The sequence below is a fragment of the Larimichthys crocea genome, chromosome XI (assembly GCF_000972845.2).
Source record: "Larimichthys crocea isolate SSNF chromosome XI, L_crocea_2.0, whole genome shotgun sequence".
NCBI classification, from domain to species: Eukaryota; Metazoa; Chordata; class Actinopteri; family Sciaenidae; genus Larimichthys; species Larimichthys crocea.
This window is the reverse complement of record NC_040021.1, coordinates 14,524,977-14,545,360: the sequence shown is the minus strand read 5'-3', so window position 1 is coordinate 14,545,360 and position 20,384 is coordinate 14,524,977. Positions and strand designations below refer to the sequence as shown.

Below are 20,384 nucleotides of genomic sequence, written 5' to 3'. Positions count from 1 at the left end.
TCAGTAAATCAAGCAAGAAATGTCCTACCCATCACCCTAGTTCTGACACTAGTGGCACCCTGTACTTGCTTACTGTGTGAATCAAGTTGTTCAGATGTTGTAGCAGCCATTAGTTTTATGTTCAACCAACCATTAGCCAATCAAAAAGTACAACATGAAGCATATGGACTGTTTTACAACCATGAAATATGGTAGAGGAAGTCCACTCAAAAGTAAGGTTCCTGAAATAGTTCTTTATCCCCTCTGGAAATGGGCTATACGTCCAGAATAATAAGTAATAGGTGATAAAATCCACCTAATAATCTTACCATAAACAGCATTGCCATTACAATCATCAGCATTACATCAGTACTATCATCATTGTGACATTTTCGTCATAATGTTGATCTTCACATCACATTTCATCACTTCCGTGTTGCAATACTATTTTTCAGGATGACTTTCATGACCGTCCTTACAACATCCAATAATTCTTAGCACCATCACCATCACTTGCATCATTACTATCACTCTCCACACAGCTTTTTACTTCGCCGCACTCCTCCTCATGCAGCTACTCATTCTCAGCATCATATAACTCGAAACATTTACAAGAGAATCCTCCCAGAGGTGATATAGCATTATTGCTGGCCATGTTACAAAATATGAGCCAATAAATATTTTCCTTTTGTTTAACGGACATTTTAATGTCTGGCTGAAAGTGAACAATGAATAATAAAAGAAGTGTGTAAAGTGCCAAATTGCTGGACACATTTGCAAGTTTGCTTGAGTGTGCTTTTGTGTGCATGCAATCTATGTCTGGAAAGCAGGAAAACTAGCAGGTTGGATTGGGCAGTCTGGTTCCTCATCAAGCATGCTGGCCAAGTAAATTTGTTTAATTAGTAAACCTGGCAAATTGCACCGGCTCCTAGAGTGCTGTGTGTGTGTGTATTTGTGTGTTTGTGTACTTTTGTGCGAGTCCAAACCATCAGCGCACTCCAAGACTATTTTGCAGCTCTGCTCCCAAAAATAGTTTACAGCCAACGAGTCGAGGAGCGAAAATCTCCTCGGCAATGATGAAACCGTGTCATGCTTCCCTGATGATTTTCGAATCACTGTCATTCTGCCCAAACAATGCTGCAGCTGGAATGAAGTCAAGCCACATTGAAGTTTCATAGTGATGAAATCACCAGCAATCTCCAGAAAATGAAAGAGAGTCCAGCTATATTTCTTTTGACCCCATTTCTTTCTGGGTGAGAGGTAAGAATCCCACTGTCATCTCAATTTTGCAACTGTCGGCTTTTCCCTTTGTCCTTAAAGTGAGTCAAAAGGTACAACCTGACTGAAACTGCTGGACCAGTACTTGAAACTGAATCAAATAATAGACTAATCAAACTGGTAGAAACAATGAAAAGCTTATAATGCAGGTTGTGCTAAATCCAACCCTTTATTAAATTTTAAATGAAATAATACCATCTTAAATTAAATAATACCATCTGTATTTAGCTCATCGATAACCCTAGGTTATGCACTAAATGTCCAAGAGGAAGTAAGTGGTCTAAATATTGGAAAACGTTATGAATGAGGCACAATATCATCTCTCCAAATTTCAGCCTAAAGCTTTTTGGGCCATTCAGGGACAACAGAAACAAGCTGTAAACAACACCAACCAACACCTTAGAAGTTGATCTAGTAAACCTCTTAGCAAACAATGGCCTATTTACACACCCAGAAGATATGCAACAGCATCAGGATTCATTTGAAATTGTGATGAATTAATTAAGATGATTAAGTACAGTATTTTTTGGTTTGTTGGTCTTAACCAACTCCTTAAAGAAATACCTGCCTTGTGGACAACGGCTAGTTTGTTAACCTTTTCTCTCTGCAATTTAGTGCTGGAAAAGTAGCCCAGAGTGGGATCATCAAAGATTTTTCACTATAACAAACTATTTTTTTCACTATAATGGAAGAATTGTGGGCCATAGATTCAAAACAAAGAGCTGAAAGACACTAGAACGCTCAATAGAGCTGCAAGGAATTGTAGTTGGGCTATAATTGTGATTGTGATTAAGCTGCCATGTGTGGGTGTATAAATGTAAATGTATATAAAATTGGCAGCATAAAACTCATTAAACTGGATATAGGAAATACTCTACTGATTAATTATGACAGATGGAAACGCCTAATATTCCTTTACAGCCAACTCCCCAATAAAGCTGCTCAATTAGCTAGTTGGCCAGCAAACATGTATCTATACCTTTTTGTGTGAGTGATACACAAACATGTTGGTGCCATAAGCATGGGATAATAAACACCAGTCATTCACAAGTAAGTCTTGGCAATCTTGTTTGGCACCAAAGGAGCAGCAAAAATGATCTCCATGGAGACAGTGACAGTGGACACTCATTTCACTCACAGACATTTGCTGATTGGTATTCACACAATGTCTCGACTGAGGGAGCCAGGTGTCAAGAGCTGACATATTTCTTTCCACAGCAAATTTTCTCCACTTTTCCCGACATTTTCTTGGGTCCAAACAGTAAAATTGTGAATTGACAGCAGCGGTATAGGATGGGAGCAGCAAGCATCCATTAGCGAATGGAGGAGAGGTGTATTCACTGAGTTGCCATCATTACACCTGGCCTCTCCACAGCCCAGATTAGGCAGGCAATTACAGTTGTCTGCCTATTGGGTTTGGCGGCACAAATACTGGCCATCAGCTGCTATTGTTTCTCTCTGCACCATCATGGAAACGCAAACAGGCATACATACAAACAGACACTCGCTCATCACTCTCTCTTGCTCACTCTGTATCTCATTCTTCCTTCTGCTCTCTCTGTCCAAGCGAACACCCTGCCTCTGTGTGTGAGACTGACCACCGAGATGCTCAGTGTGGCAGAGAGCCCGCTACTGGTCTTCACTGTGCTCTCATTGTGCCAAAGCCATCCAAATGCCAGTGATGCCTGCAGGGCATGCCCGTTGAGTGCGTATGCTTGTTTAGTGTGTGCTTATGTGGTTTTTATGTCTCTGTATGTGCATGTGTGTATAGCTGAGTGTTTCTCTTCTCGCCCATGGGTGACACCATGCTGTGATCCTTCCTTAGTTACTCAATTGGATGCTTCTAGTTGTTGTTGTTGACTGAAAACACTGCATCTATCTGTGTGTGTGGGGGTGGGTGTGTACCCAAATTAGTGACCAGACCTCCTTGTTTGGCCTCTCTAGTGCTGCACATCTCTAGGGCCTCAGCTGGAATGATCCTCCAAGTGTAGAGGCTGATTGCTGGAGCCTTTCGGTGGAATGTGAGCCGACTGCAAAACGTGAAAATATCTGGCACTTTGTATTTTCTTACAGTAACGGGAGCCAGAGTGGTGTGCACACGGACGTTTTGGAGAATAAACAACATTCCCGCTGCCCCCTTTTTTTCGGGTAAGTGCTGTGACATCACTCCCCATCACCATGGCAACTTAGTGCTCTCTTCTACTGCAACTCCTGCAGAGTGTGTGTCTGTATGTGTGATAGTGTGTTTAGACAGCTTGAGGCCAATGAGTTGGTCACAATGTGACAGAACTCTCTGCTCCTCTGAGTCCTGGACCTCTGGGGACAGAAAGAGGAGTCCCGTAGGTCAACTGTGGACATGTTTGTGAATCTGTGTGTGATTGTATGTGTGTAAAAGGGGTTGCACCAATAACCAGTGTTGCTGAAGTGTAATAAATATCCGCAGATGTGTTAAAATTGGCTTAGCGCATCGATAGACTGCAGTGACACTCTAGTGACCACCATTGACACACTACTGTGTGTGTTTTTGAGCTCAATGCTGTTCCCCTGAGATTTTTAAACCTATCTTGCAATCAATCACACAAACCCTTCATGAATTCATGGGGCTGAGATTGTTGAGCAGCAGTTTTTCAATACAAAAGCTCTCATGGCTTTATAGTTTTATTTGTGGCCACAATACTCTCTGTAATATGCGCTCTCTCTCTCTCTCTCTCTGTCTTTAACATCTACCCAAGCAGGACGAGTAAAATTAATTCCCACTGCCCACTTTAGAAAGGCTGAAATACACACCTTTAGAAGCACCACGTTTTCTACTGCTAAATACTGAGCATCTCCCCTGGAAGGACCAGAGTTTATGTACATCGCTCAAGGGGCCTCGGCAGTAGTTAATGAGGGAGAGAAGAGTGTTTCTTATTCATGTTTCCCTCACTGATTTTCCCAGCTGGACAGGGAGGTGATTTCCCAGATGGCCACCTCCATAAAGCATGACTTCAGGTGGTGCAGTTGAGGCTAGATGCAGGTACACTGGGCATAATTTGCTGAGTTATCTAGTCTTATTAACATATTTTATGGGCATAACACTGTGAAAATGGGTCACAGTTTACCTAAAACTACAACAACCACTACACTTCTGTCCCATATACCCATATAAGTGTGTGGTTTTTTTTCCATCGCAGGTGTTGTGCGGCCAGGTGGTTATACGCCTATCATTCTTGAAGTGGCATGACCGTGCCATCTACTGTTGTCATATGGCAGATTTCTCAGGACAGCATCCCAGCTTTGGGACAGCTGTTAGGCCCCTTCATCCCAGTTCACAGCTCATTGGGCCTGTTTCCCGACCGCTGTTGGCTTGTTAATCTAGTCTTGGGATCTACTGCTCTCAGATGTCATTATTTTAGCCCAGTTCCTTTTATAGATATATAATTTCAAGTTTTTAGATTAGACTGCACACATACAGTACTGCACTGAAACTATTTTTTCTTATTCATTTCTATAGATGGACTCGGCCATCTCAATGTAGAATGATTTTATAAGTCATGTCATGTTCCCCGGTGTTTCAGTTTTACACATGTGCCACCTGACTGACTACTTGCTACCCTGAACAGTGAATGTCTAATCATATCTTAGCAACCATGACTAGACATGGCAGGCCTGTCAAACTTTGCATTTATCCTCATGTTAAAGTGGTGCACATGAGGCTGTGGTACTGTAGGAGCCACACACGGCACTTAAAAAGTTTTGAGGAAGGTATCTTTTTTAACCATAGACATAAACATAATGTAGAAGAAGAGTAGAGAAAAAGACTAATGCAAGTGCTGCAATCCAGTTAGTACAGCTAACTAGCTTAGTTAATTAGATTTAGGTAAGTTTACACTGATAAACAAACAAACAAGAGGAATTCTGCTTATTAATCTCCAGGTCTCTGGCTTGGACATGCAGCTTTAGCCTCCATCCTGTAGCATGATGTCATGTATGTTGCCACCAAGTGCACAATAGGAGACCACTATAGGGTTCTGATCAACATCAAGTCAACTTGAAACAAGGAAAAGTCACCTGGAGATGGTCAACTAATGGAACAAATGTTAGCATAATTAACTACAGCTAACAACATCTGACAGTGAACAGTGTAATTTCATCTAAATCTACCATTGCTGGCTAGAAATGATAAATCTGCTTTTGTCAACCACTGTCTTAATAGAAGGACATGAACTCAACTCAGCGACACATGCACACAAAGACTGTTCAAAATGTAATACACTGCTGACAAGATTTCTTCAATGTCTATTTATCCAGTGGAACTGCATTTCCTACTGCACAAATACAATTATACAAAAAATGAAAGGAAAAAAAGCAATGAAAGGGAAGGAGAAGGTGAACATTAACAAACAACCACATTCTGTGAAAACTCTGCATGTACAAACATGAAGCGAAAAAACAGCAAACAACTTGTTTCCACCCACAGTGATCAACAGTCGAACCTTTGCACCCTGTAGGTGAATCAGAATGAAGACCAGATTTCTCTTTATTGAGGTCACTGAAAACAAGCACATCAGCCCGGTCAACAGGCAGCGGTCATGCTGTCCTTATTAGAGTCGCATGTGGCACAGTAATTCGAATGATGGCAGCTCACGACGAATCAAACAAACAATGGGAAGGTTGAAAGTAGAATACACAGAGAACCTTCCGTGTGCTTCAGAGGACTCAAAGTTATTTAAAAATAAAAAGCGTGTACATTGTGTTTAGAAAACCAGCTTATTTTTTAATCAACTGAGCACTTAATTGATTTGCCTAATTCATTAACTGCAGTGATTCTTGAGATTGACAGAAACACAGGGTGGTGCCAGAGATTCAGGTGTGAGCTGGATGCTAATTGAGGGACTCATCATGAAAAGATTTATCTCGCTCACAAGAAGAGAGAGGTGACTTTCAATCCTTATACTTACTTTGTGATCATCAATCACACTGAGGATGAGCTACCGACATGTGCTGATGCTAAGATGTATCGACAGAGACTGTTCTCACCGTGGCTCTTTAAAGTACAGGAATGCTGTTTTCTTGAACCATGATAGCAGAATCCAGTGTTTGTAGTAATTATATTACAGTGCAATAAGCGGGTATCAGCTTTGCGAATCAGTGTTGAAAACTGGCTTTAAAGGTCATGAATCTATCCGTAATAAGTCAACATGCTATTAAAATTTTATCGCTAAGATGGTCCCAGTAGTTCCAATCTGAAGCCAAATAACATTTCAAAGAGTCACAGATGGTAAATGTCAATACTTACATCAGCTAATAATCCAGCAAGACACACCCACTAAACATATATTTAACAGACAGGCTAATGAATGGATTAATCAGCTAGCTCCTGTTAGAAATGTATGTGATGTTTAACACTAATGCTTGTAACTCCTTTCAGCTGTCCCTGTGCCTTGCGGTTCTTAATCTTGACAGTATTCAAAGTAGTCCTTATTTCCAGACCACGCTCATAAATAAGCATTAGCCCCACAATCTCTGGGAGCCAGGGTGAGATATGAAGTTGCTTATTTAATGAGTGTGTCATGATAGTAAATATTAGTGCTGTTTTGCAAAAAGGAGAAATCACAAAGGCTGTTAAAATCAGTGGTCATCAAAAGTTAAAAGAACGGAAGATAATTAATATTCTCTTTTGTAAAGACGCCCTGCAGGACGGGGCAAAGCCCGGGTATAGAATCTGGAACAGGAGCCGATGCCAGAAAGCTCCAAAGTGTTCAGACTAGAGACACTTTAGGCTCAATCGCTTTCCAACCACTTCCCCAGCACGAAACCCTGGCAGACCTGCAGTGTAATCTCCTCTAAACGCTTTTATTAAGACTTCTAATTGCAGCTCGGGCTTTCTCCCTTCAGGAGAACAGGCAGAGGAACAAAAACAGAGCTTATTTACCCCAAAACAGGCTGCAGGCATATGGCAAGGCAGAGGCATAAGGCGCTTTAGTACACAGGAGCTATACTGCATCGCTCTGATTCACGGCATAAATCTGACTGAAAGAACACCACGCATATTCTTTAGGAAAACAGCCCAGTCACATCCAGGTAATGCAGCGGGAACTGTTACTGGCAGAAGCAAAATTCAATATATTATTTTCTATGACAGGAACAGCTTTATGACAATGCAACACTTTCATAATATTTCATACCCACACATCTGACTGGAACAACGAAAGCTTAAGAAGCAATCACATCTAAGCTTTAAGGAAACCTTTCATTTCATATGATCACAATAGAGTCAGTCATTTCCTCAGTTATTTCCTCCATCAGACAGCAGTGTGTTTTTTTTTTTAACACATTAAAGGGTCTGTGTTAATGCATTGGCATCGCCCAGGCACTCCAAAAGAAGAGACTGCACTACTTAAAAAGATAATGAGGAAACAATCTTGGCAGGTTCGATTGATCCCACTGTTTTATAGCGTAGGGATTATCAAAGGATTATCTAACAATAATTATGCACCCAAGGTCGACACACTGCTTTCATGTTCACGCTGTGAGTGGCAGTGAGGTGTGTGTGTGTGTGTGCGATAGAAAAGAAACAAGGCAGTGAAAGGATGTAAGCGTGTGAAAATGTGCCCGTCGATGTGAGTGTGTGTGTAAAAAAAAAGAAAAAAAGAGGAAATGAAGCATTTCATGAACCCAATCGGAAGTTGCAAAATATCACACAACCCAAAAGTCACTGATCGGTACCAAACAAACGGCAGTAAAAGCAAAGCAAAGAACAGACATCTCCTGAAACAGCAGTAACACCAACTCATGGGGTCTCCTCCCTGTGGAAGATCTGGGATTAGCAAACAGGAGACTCCCAAACATGGTGTCTCTGAAGGCTTGGAGTCGATTGGGTCACACCACTCTGTAAAGTTCATGGTTGATGAAGTAATGCGGAGTGGCAGCAGAGCGTTTGCAGCTCACTGATTAACCTCGCGCTAGAGATAAAGAATTGATTTGTCTCTCTAACAATTGCACGTCGCTTTTACTACAGAATCTGCAGGAAGTGGGTAAATACAAAACGTATTGTCAACTGTACTAAAGGTGCTATGTAGAAATCTTCTCAGTCAGGCTCTCTTCTGAAGCTCTTCAACACTTCTTTCTTAAGAAATCTGACATAAAGAGGGCTGATTAATGTTAAAAACCTAAAACAGTAGAGAGAAAAATCCACGTTTGACAGCAGATTCGGTCTTCTAAAGATTGAATACTGATTTTATTATCTAAGCACCTACAGTACATCTTGCCATCCTTTGAAACGACTGATACAACAGAGCAGCATATCTAAAAGACACAATGAACGGCTGCTCTAACAGTTGTCTGTTTCTATGAGACTACTCAACATGCCATGATTGGAACTACAATGATGCAGCTCAGTAGACAAGGTGGACTGGTATGTTGTGTTATTAACATGCTGCACACATGTATACAAACGTTAGTGGTGGAAGCAGCCAATTAAATGGGAGGACGATGGATATTTAGTCTCTGATTAGTCAGACTGATGGAGTTAGCTTTGGTTCACAGGAATCCAATTGAACAGTCATTGCAATAAAGTGGTGTTGGTGCTGTAATATAATAGTCTGCAGTAACTAGAAACTACAGAACAGTGGTTCTTGGACATTTTTCCGCCTGGGACAATTTACTGCAGTTGGGTCAGGCAGTTTAAAGAAGACATACAAGCTTTCTTATCCTGTGGAGATGGTCCAGGAAGGCTGGTTCAACAGAATAATACACACACAAAAGGAAATCTCAATAGTTTTGCTTTTATCTACTTATGTTTTGATATTTTGTTTTTTTGAAGCCTTGGCACACGCTGTGCCTTTGGTAAAATGGCAGCGAATTGAGTTTTGAGCTACTCAAGTATATATAAAAAAAAACAGAACAGACAAAAACAGGTCTTTCCCTCTAGAAATGTCCTATTTACTCTGGGTAATCCATAGACTTGTCAATTGTCATTTCATTGCAGATGGTTTTCTGACATAGGTAAAAATTGGAAAACATACTTTTCTTACAACCTGGTGAAAGTAACAGCTGAAGAAATGTCAACTCTACAAACAGATTTATCAAGTTTAATTATATTATATAAACCTCTTACCTATGACAAATACCAAGCTGAACACAGTTATTTTTACAACTGTCAGTTGTTAATTAGATAGTGGTTAGTAATTTTCTTGTTCTACCTTTGACCTACTGGAGTTTTACACTGCAGTGGATAATTATAACATTTACAGTGTGTTACTCTTAGTTTTTACTTCCAAAGAAATAGTTTAGGTAACCCGACTGGAGACACTTAAGAGTAAAATGATATGATAACTAAAGAATTGATAGAAAAAAACTACAATATTAAGGAATAGATAGCTAAAAGAAAGAATTGTCCCAAGGCCAATAGTCCAAGAAACATTGTTTTTTTCTTTGCTCTGTCAGTATGCATTTTCAAAACACCTGTCTTGATCATCTAAAGCAAGTGTGTATGACAAAAGTAGCTATAAGGTCCATGTGTGTGTATCGAATATGTTGGGGAGGGTGTGTAGATGCATCACTGACACAAAGGGGTGTGAGGCTCACCAGTTGTGGATGAGATGTTGACGTCAATGCTGATCTCAGGGATGCCGCCTCCCTTCAGCGCGGCCACGCAGGTGTACGTGCCAAAGTCAGTGAATTTGAGGTCTATGATGTCCAGGTTGGTGGTCCCGGGAGATATGTCAGGGTCCGTCTGGGTGATGACCATACGCTCTGAGCTGCGCAGGGCACGGCCATTTTTCAACCAGCTGAACGTCAGCTCTTCGGGCGGGGTCGCCTCCACCTGGGACATTCATGACATGTTATGTTGCATCCACTTGTAGCTAGAACTTGTTATGTTATGCATACATGTGTGTTTGCTCTACCTGACAAGATATCTTGACTTCACGTCCAATCTGGATGTTGTCGTCATTGTGGTAGGGGTCAGGAGTGATCCAGAATCGGCCCTTTTTCAAAGCTGTGAAGAGATGATCTATTTGATTAGAACTAGAATTACATTTATACACAGCACTTGTTCCTTCCCAGTCTGAGACATGCTGCTGGAACACATTTACTGCAGGTTATGGCTCTGCTTGTCATATTGATGTGATTTCTGAGATGTAATCCCAAAGACATGATTTTATGGATTTTTCAAATTGATTTTTTCTTGTGTTTTTACTTTTCTCTGTGTCCCACCTTAAGATTGTAAAATCACTGTTATGCATCTCCAGTTAATATGCTGTAAATGTGATCGTGTTACTCATATCTGCTGAGACTTTGCACACTTTTTACACTGTTTGAATGCACAGAAACCGATCTGAGCATAGAATTGTGAGCATTATTTCTCTCTCGCCATTTCTCATAATACCACAACTGTAACTATTCTTCTAAAACAACAACTGAAAGTTTAGCTTGTGATGCAGCAAAAGGGTCAAACAGACGACTTAACAGTTAAAGAAGAACCATATGTTTGTTCTGAAGACTAACGCTTGGAACCAACATTAATATTGATAACTACAGACTTAAAAACAGCCTACAGAATTCAAGCAGGTTCACACACACGGACTCAAACAGGCAAACACACACTGTGAAATTGGAGAGATACCTAACAAAATATCCACCATTTCTAATCCAATTTTGTTTGAGCACAGCTTCTCTGAACGGCAGAAGATGATTTCATTATAATGCATGCTGTATTGGTTTCTACTGTTCAATTCATCTCCTCAGCAAAAAAAAGCTGACGGCACCATAGAAATCTTTTCATCTAGCAATTCCCAAGTGACATTATCATATTCAGTTTGGTAAAGGGAAAACGAAAACAAAACCTGCGTGTCAGATTTAAGCACAGGAAATTGAATGTGCAAAACGCTGTGATGCCTGCCGAGCTGCACGTTGAGGGGAGAGACGAGTGACACCCGCCTTCTTGACATGATCTTCCTCCTCGCGTTTGAAATCAGTGTCGGCAGGCAGAGAATCCTCTTTCTGACACGTGTCAGATACAAATATTACAATCATGTCAACGCTCCCGCAAATTCGCACAAACACCGCTGAGCATTTGCATTCATTCTTGCATCCAATATATTCTTATTCTGCAGGGTGCTGCCTATCAGTCATGTCGTATATAATTTAGTGGTACCGGCATGGAAAGGTGTGGCAATTAGCATATTATTGTGTGCAGCATATATCTGTGACCTTTATGGATATGAAGATAATACAAAGCATTACCTGCAACCCACGTTCATTTCCCATTTGGGCTCAGCTCTGCATCACAGTGTACATCTACTACATACATGCCAAGATTCAATTTCCTTAATGGCAAGATGCACAGTGTAAGGTTAACGACACAATAAGAAGTCCATGGTGGAAGCCATAAATTGAACATAACTGTAAGGGGAACACAGATTTCCTTCAATCATACATGTCAGACAGACACCATGAAACAGAGTTGTGGTTACATCTCGACAGCCTGAAAAGGATTTTATATCTCAGCATCATCCTCAGCCGAGTTGGTAGCTGCTTCTTAATAAAGTATTATCTCTTACACACACGTATTTCCACACACCTGTGTGAGTCTTTGTGCTGTCACAGGTGACAGCGGATAAACATTTGGATTAACTGCCTCTTCCTCCTTTTGCCTTCCTCCGACTTGAGTACATTCTTCTCTCAACTGACGAAAGTCTAACACAACTAGGCACTTAACAATCCCCGACCGAGCTCTACTTTACCGCTGAGGCCAGGTTTAATCTTGTACATGAAGCTGTCTGTCAGATGAACGAACACAAGTCATTCTCCTCAGTTGCTTATTTCTTTCTGCAGTAAATATTGTGAATAGCCACACAGGGAGTGTGTAGCAACCAAACGTATAATTGTCAGTCTGGGAAGAAAAAAGTGTTGGTTGTGTCAGGCTGAATAAATACTTTTCCACAGCAATTCTAGTTCTTCCTTGACAACAGTGACTGTGCATGTCTGTAAACAGCGTATTGCCTCATCACAGACTTTCCTACAATACAGTGCTTTCTCAAAGCAAAGACTTTATACTGTATATATGCTTCTATAGCCAGCAGATAAAGTTTGCAATTATTTAGTTTAGTTGACAGTTTTATTTGCTTAGAATACATATTTATTTATTTGCCTAATCTGAATTTACAGTCAACTCATTTCTATAATCTCCACATTTGCATTATGTGTTTGACACATCCACGCTCCCTTAACTCATTAACTGTCAAAAAGGTCATCAGGGTAACTCCCTTTATCGCCTATTCACTCACCGCTACAACTGATAAATCTCAACCTGCCTTTTACACTGCACTGCTCATGCCAGAGTTGCTCCAGGTAGGCATAGATTTAAAATTAGCTTCAGGGACCAATATTAACCTGCAAATCGTTTAGCAAAATGCCAATGTTATCAGCAAAAAACACAAAGTTGGGCAGCTGTACAGAATTTAACACTGGCCAAAACGGACCTCTGGTGCTGTGTGTATATATACACACTTCACTGACCACAGGATGTAACGAATCTAACTCTACAGTGGCCTCATGGCCTCTACAATCGTTTCACAATACAATGTGGACCTGTAGGGATGGGATGGCTGGGCACGCCATCACAGCATGTGAGAGCTCCATCTAGTAAAAAACCGGACTCTTTGTGTTACATCACTTGCCTATTTGATTTAGATAGAAATTCAAATTTAAGCTATGACTGACAAGTCAGGTTGAGTCAGTGAACGGTGAAGCACAGACATTGGCTAATGGGCTAAGTTATGTAAATTTCTCAGGCAGCATCAAGAGTGTGAAGGTAAGCTGTCCCAAAAAACATCAGCTGGTGCAAATTAACCTGACCATTAAGTTGTGAGCCTTTAATTGCTCCCATTTAAAAACAACTGTGTGTTATTGAGCTGTTTATCTACTAAAATGTAAAGAACACTGATTAACACACAGATCTTCATTTAGAAACATTGTTAAACAAATGTCCAGTTTATAGGGCTGCAAACTTTAAATGATATAAACGACCTTGCAGCTGGTATTTGTAGTACTGACTTTTAAATTATGTGTAATTCCTGATTACAATCCCTTCCCCTCGCCCTTCAGTTCCAATTGTGAAGGAGAAACTATGGTGGCGGTGAAACATGCAGGAAACACGAAAGAGCCATTGTTTAGTTTGTCGGTTCTGGGCTACTGTAGAAACATGGTGGTTCAATATGGTGGACTTTTTTTATTTATGTATATATAATTGTATATATCTACAGGTTTTGGACTGACACAAGGGAAGAAGAGTCCACACTGGCCTACCTTAATATCTATGATAATACCAGCACACCAAAGAGACTTTCTATATTATCATACTGATCAGGACATGTCACCACCAAGCATCAGAGCTAACATCAATTTTATTTTCATTCACCTCCTCCACTGTTTGTGTTTGATGTTGCGATAGAAAATCAACAGCTCCCATCACTTGCTCCCAGATTTAGATTTAGATTCCACAGATTTACCTGATAGGTAAACTGGGAATAGAAGAAGTCTGATTGAATCTTGGTGGTCACTCGGCACTATTTTTCCCAGACCTCTCCACGTGGTGACTCAGCCCTCCCTCATTTTCTGCACAGAGCTGCACTGCACATCAAAATAGTGCTGCATATGTGCACTCATGCATATTTCAGAATTGGTTCCCTCTCTGCCGCCACCACATTCAAATGTCCTTTCCTGCAATTCTATCTGAACATAAATATTGAATAGCAAGTAGGAATTCCAGTAAATCGACTACATTTGTGTACAAGAGAGATAAGTGGGCATTACTTCCCCTGGTTGTAGTAAGTTTTGCTGGACAGCTGCAGTGACTAAAAAGGTGCCTGTTCCCTTATGCATGGAAGAGAATTTAAAACTGGAGGTATAAAAGGTATAAAAGGCACTGTGTAGAGTGTGTGAGGTGAGAAGTGCAGAGCTGGGAGACTTAATCGGGTGCTGTCACTCTTCCTTCCCCATTTCTGATTACCAATTCATGGAAAAAGTTACATGAATCTTTAAGGAGGGCTTCGCTCAGAAACAGAACTTTCCCATTTACGCTGGAGGTAAACTGTGTCTCTGACTATTGTTGAACAATTTCGACAACACCATTTAAATCTTACAAAAGGTTTATGTGTGTTCAGTGAGTGTACACTGTAATGTAGGTCGGACAAAATATCATGATCTGTAGCAAAATGAATGTACTGAGGATGAACAAAAAATAATCCCAATTTAAGGTGCTCTTGTTATCTTTTTCTGGAGCTTTCAATCATATCATACTGTCTTCATTAATCTTTTTCTGGAGCTTTCAATCATATCATACTGTCTTCATTAGGAGACTGTGTTTACATTGTTGTTATGGAGATGGATCTGTTGTCATAGGAGCTCAGATGCATCTCCATGACAACCGACTAGGGGTGTGTATCTCTCCTACTCAGACAATTATAATAGATACACAAACCACAACAACAATTTCATGACGATTGCAACAAATTAAAATTTTATTTTTTATGTTAAACTAAAATAAACAAATTAGTTCCTTGATTTTTATTTCTAACACTGAATAAAAAATGCTGCGTGATGCGGCAGATGGAGCTTGAGGAGGCATTAGCTGCTAATTATGGCTGAACAAAAATCAGATTTTTTTCCTGACATGTCAGCTCTCAGGTTTTACCAATCAGAACCACGTGAAAACATAAGATTTCCACACAGTCAAAGGGATAAAAAGTGTGGATCCTGATCATATTTCAGTTATAAAAACCACCGCATCAACATGAAGAGCAGACAGAAGAGAGGCACACGGATCCGTAATGTGACAATATTGTGGATCCGCGCAGTCAGATCACAGAGGTTTGTGTCGTTTTTTCTGATACATGCTTTTCAGCGTCTTTACACCCCTATAACTGATGGTTTAAAGCTCTGACAAATGCATGAAAACTTGTTCTAGACTTTTTTTTCCAATCACAATGTTCAACTTTTGCTTATTAGGTGCCAAGTAAAGCAGGGAACGATCAGCGCAATAAGCAATCTCAGGCACCAGTGTAGAAAATCCAGTGTTATTTTGAAAAACATTGCCAGTATCATAGGCGATGGGGCATAAAACACAAGTCAACATAGGCACAAACAAATTCAGCATGAATTATTGATGGATTTTGGAAGCTGCTTGCCTTTTATCACCATCAGAGCTTCCTGTCACTGAACCTTGACTGCAGGAACATACAAACGGAGTAAAATATACACTATAGGGACACTTACTGGAGCTACTTTCGTCACGACAATATCAAAAGAAGAAATATAGGCTCTGCTTGTGCTTACATTCGCATTACATATCTCCTGTATCCTATTTTGCTTGAGAGACCGCATGCAGTGTGTTCCAAATCATATTCAAGACATTTTTTAAACATTACCATTCATATTGCAATGTTCCTCTTTCTTTTTTTTAAAACCACACACTGAGGTGCTTTCACTTGCAGCGAGCCTGTGTGATTCTCCATAGCTTTAATAGCCTGTGGGAATAATGGGTGGCCTGTACATGAAAAGCTCAGATAATCACACAAAGAGAAAAGCCCTGGTTGAGGCCTTCTTCTACAGAGAGCTCATGTCACACGGCAGGATTACAATACCACCTCTGGGGAGCTTCTTAGCAGGGCAAACGTACACACAGCCTTTACATACAGACTGTGACATGCACGTACGTACGCTCATAATGATAAAGACACAATGGCTCCACTTATGCGCGCACACACACACACACAACTGCAACACAACGAGAAAAAAAGATGTTTGAATATGCACTCGATCTCCTGCTCTCTCCAGTGCATTCTCCCTGCCTTTGTCAGATAGAGAAGAAAGACGCGTCTCACTCCGCTCTCACTCTGAATCATTATCCTCCTGTCTACCCATCAGTCCATCTCATTTTTAAGTCGGACCTGTCTGTGTGTGTGTGTGTCTCTCAGCAGGCAACATACTGTGCTCTCCCTTCTTTCTTGCAGAGAATATCAGCATGTGAAGCTGAACTCATCTCTCAGAGCCAGATGGATGTCTCTCTAACTGCCACTCTCCTTTGTCTCGTCTGCTCTGCTCAAGGTTAAATATAAAAAAAGGACGTAGGGCATTAGCATAGTTCAAAGCACAAGGCATTCACACACGTTCATACCGTCATCCAAACACCTTTCATTTCCCTATTATCACTCCATGCATCTTCAAATTAGCACCAGCACTCAATATCACGGCCGCTCATCACACATATCCATTCTTTGGTGGGAAATGAGTCCTAAATGCTGCTCTCAACTTTCAGGATGACCTCCAGCTTTAATTTATGTCGAAAAAAAGCATTCACTTGCACTGAATGCACAAACAAAACAGGCATGTGCACATGTACAGACACACACACAAAGACAGTCCATAGGGCCACAGCCCAAGGGACTTGTCTGCCTGTGCCAGTTCTAGCCATCCAGCCATTAAATCTGGCATTCATGAATGGAAATATATTCAGCTTTCGACCAGAATTTATTCCAAAGCAAATTTGATAAGGGTCATTCACATGTTGATTCACATGCTGACAGCCAGGGTTTTACAAGGCACGTCATGATTGTTTTCTCCTCACCACACAGTCTAAATATAAACAGCAGGGAGCTCACACTGGAAAAGATTGCGTTTTTGCTTCTCTATAAATAACAGCAAGCTTCCAATCAGGGTTACAAAGCGTGGATTGTAGCTAGCGTGTTTGACTTTGAGTTTACGCTCGAATGTGTGCACGCTGATGAGTGCGCGGAGTCAGCCGTGCCTACGTTAGCAGGTCGGAGTGATGGATGTGTCTTGGGTGTAAAAGCTTCACACCTGAGTTTGTCAGGAACTCCCGGAGGAATTGTTGAGAAAATCCAGTGACAACACTGCGGCGTTTGATTTTGAATCTTTTGATAGCTACTGCAATGCTCATTTCTCTACATCACACAGAGGGAAAACACATTGCTTTAGCAAAAAAAAAGGGAAGCACATGCACATGAGTCAATTTGTCTGTGTGCAGGAAAAACATGAAAACAAAATGCCAGGCCAGCTACCCACTTCAACTGCATGTACAGACAGCCCTGTCTCAATTCATCAAGCCAGCGGAAGAAAGGAAAAAACAACCAGAGTGTCTTTGCATCGTCACAGCAATTATATCACAAACCGGTGTACTTGTGGAGGACATAATGGACTGAAGTGGTTAGGGGGAAGCAGGGTATTGACCTGCATTTGAAGACGTTTTGTGGACCCTTAATCCATAAAAAGGATCTCGTCAGCAGGGTGATGTGATGCCAGTAGCCTGCTGGGCTGGCTGTGGAGATGGCCAAGCCCTGGAAGGCAGTCTGGCTGGTGGGACAGTATGGCCAGAGAAACTACCATCTGCTGAGGGGAGATGTGTGTTTTCACACACACAGCCCCCTTTGGCAACAGCAGTTTGAGAGGGCTTCTCAAGGACTGCAGACGAGGGTGAACAAGCTGAGATAGGCACAGATGAGGCCACAGGGTGACCCTGCAAAACATGCAAAATTAACTCAATGTAGCAGAACCAAATCAATTTGCATTTCATGTACATGTGCAGTATTATGCACATGAATATCAATTAACTGACAGATGACCGTCACTTCTTCCAAAGTTCTTGTGATTTCCAACTCTTCATGGCCACACACACACACAAACACACACACACAGACACTGCAGAGCATTTTTCTATTCACTGATTTTGAACTAAAGACTGTTTATTAGTCTATAGTCCCAATATTCTGACAATTAAATCAACAGACATAAGGTACATTTGAAAATGTATTTGTCTGCACACAAACAAGCCTCCACACTTTCTGTTGCCTCTCTTTCTGGCACACAGACACAAACACACACACACAGACACACACAGACACATACACACAGAGCATCTAAAGGTCTGGCTGTGCTCTAGCCTCGAGCTTGGCTCATCCTCTTTCAATTTTCCTTTTCTCCTCACTTCAAAGTATAACATCAGTAAAGAAGTTGCCAGTGCAAAGACTGCACTGTATGTTTTGTCAAACTCAATGAAAAGAAATACAATTCTGGTTTACAGTTATGACAATTTATTAAAACTCTGGCTAAAGAAGCAGCAACGTCGGAGATGTACAAGAGAACAAAGTGCAATGTCTTATCTTAATTCCCCCATGGTTAGATCATAATTTAGTCTCCATGAAATGGCATTACAAAGTAGGGACAGCACATACAATTCAAGTGCCATGTGCTGTATTATCTACAGTAGATTTTATTCCAAAGTTTTTCCTGTGTAATTTTAATAGAAGCTCAACCTCACCCTGTCTGCTCTGCCTCCATTTTCACGTAGAGGGTTTGCCATTTCAAGGGCCATCTCAAACGAGTTAATGGGCAGTGGAAGTGGACGATATAACGCTCTGTGAACTCTCACAGTGCAGAGTCTTTACTGATGGACACAACAAAGTCCACTAGTTTAATCACCTGGGCTGACATATCGGCTGATAAGAGCTCATCACAGATAAATCTGTAGGGCCGCGTATGTCAGCCAATAAGTACAGAAATACCAAAGATATGTTGGGGTACATCAAATTTCAAATAAAGAAGAAGGTGATTCTTTAACAGTAAAATGTCTAATTCAAAGTATATCTTGGTCATAATTCTTCTTAAATATCTCAAATATCAATATCTGCATCAAAAATACAGTAAATCTACTTACAATGATGCAAACATGTCAGGCAATGCAGCAAAAATAATAATAATAAATTCAATTCTGTCTTGCAGCTTTCCAAATATAAGTTTGTTCATGCCTCGATTTTCTGCTTTAACACTTATGTTGGATTTACACAAATGTAACAGAACATGGGGAGAAGTTCAAAAAAGAAAAACATCACTGTGTTTCTAAATACAAACATCTAACAGCATCCATGGTGAAGGAGATTTACTTCAAACAGTGTAAATTTACCACACCCCCATGCCAACCCACCCACCCACCCAGCATGTCGGGCATGCTTTGGTTTTTTGAAAAGCTGGTTGCTGAACAGGACACATGTACAACAAGTCTATGAGTATAAGTATGTTGGACATCTAGACATGGCTGCTGAAGTGGTTACACTGCAGCAAGTTATTAAGGAACACATAAAATCCATGATAGATTTCTATAAATGATGCAGTCTACTGAAGGACAGTTGTACCGCCCACCCTCATCACCTGGTGCATGTTCCAAAATTGGATTTCCTGACAGCTAATCAGACTCAGGAGAACGGTCCTGATGCCAGGCTGAGATGTGTGATAGTGCGCTGAAATCTGTCTCAGAATTACATTGTAAAAAAAAAAGCTGTCATGCTTTTGGCTTTGTTTGGTCAAATTCATTTTGACACCACTGATGTTTTATTGGACTTCAGAGTGTTTCCCATCACAACAGTGATGTGTTTCAAGTTTGTCTTCCTTTGTAATTGGCTTTACTTTGATAATCAATATCTGTCAATGTACAAAGTAAAATGATATGTCATTTGAGTAAGTTGGTCCAAAATTATACCCTCTCACTCTGTTCTTCAGAGACTACTAACTAATAACTATTGATCCCGCAGCTGCACTGATGAGAGTACGAGTGACTGTTCATCAGTCTCATGTGAATGTTCTCAATTTATTTTCTATTTTTATTGATCCTTAACTGTCTTTGTCAGATATTGATTAATTATGTCATTTCAGCATCCCCGCTTTGAATTTGAGACTGCAGGGATTTCTTCTTTTAGATCGTTTTTACCTCAAATTCACACCAAGATGTGTGACTTCACTTACTTAGGGCATCATTTCTTGTCACTTAGTCATTTATTTCGCCTCCTCCCTGTCTGATTGCCTTTTCTTTAAATATCGGCAGTAAATTACATTGCACAGATGTAAGTGATGGCTTTTAGGCTTTAGGGGAATAAACAAGGCTCGCTCTGTTATGGGTACTACTCATAAAGCATACGTTAACAGTTAAATGATTAAGGCAATGTTAAGACATGCCTTAGGCTTCAGTGTCTGGATTGATGCAGCCAGGCACTGAATTGAATCCTTGTTTTTTTAAACAGCTCGGCACTGCCTAACAAATCAATGACTATGGATCCTGCATGGCATTTAGTCAA

General features: G+C 40.7%; 1 protein-coding gene across 3 annotated transcripts in view; it reads right to left on the bottom strand.

Moving 5' to 3' along the window:
* Nucleotides 1–20,384, bottom strand: part of LOC104919830 (MAM domain-containing glycosylphosphatidylinositol anchor protein 2) — a 242,050-nt gene that overhangs the window by 58,105 nt on the left and 163,561 nt on the right. For all 3 annotated transcript variants that reach the window (XM_019279067.2, XM_010731923.3, XM_019279065.2), the window contains 2 exons: nucleotides 10,146–10,237; nucleotides 9,826–10,063 (listed from right to left, as the gene is read on the bottom strand). In XM_019279067.2, the coding sequence (XP_019134612.1) occupies nucleotides 9,826–10,063; nucleotides 10,146–10,237 (330 nt within the window). The remainder of the gene's footprint in view (nucleotides 1–9,825; nucleotides 10,064–10,145; nucleotides 10,238–20,384) is intronic.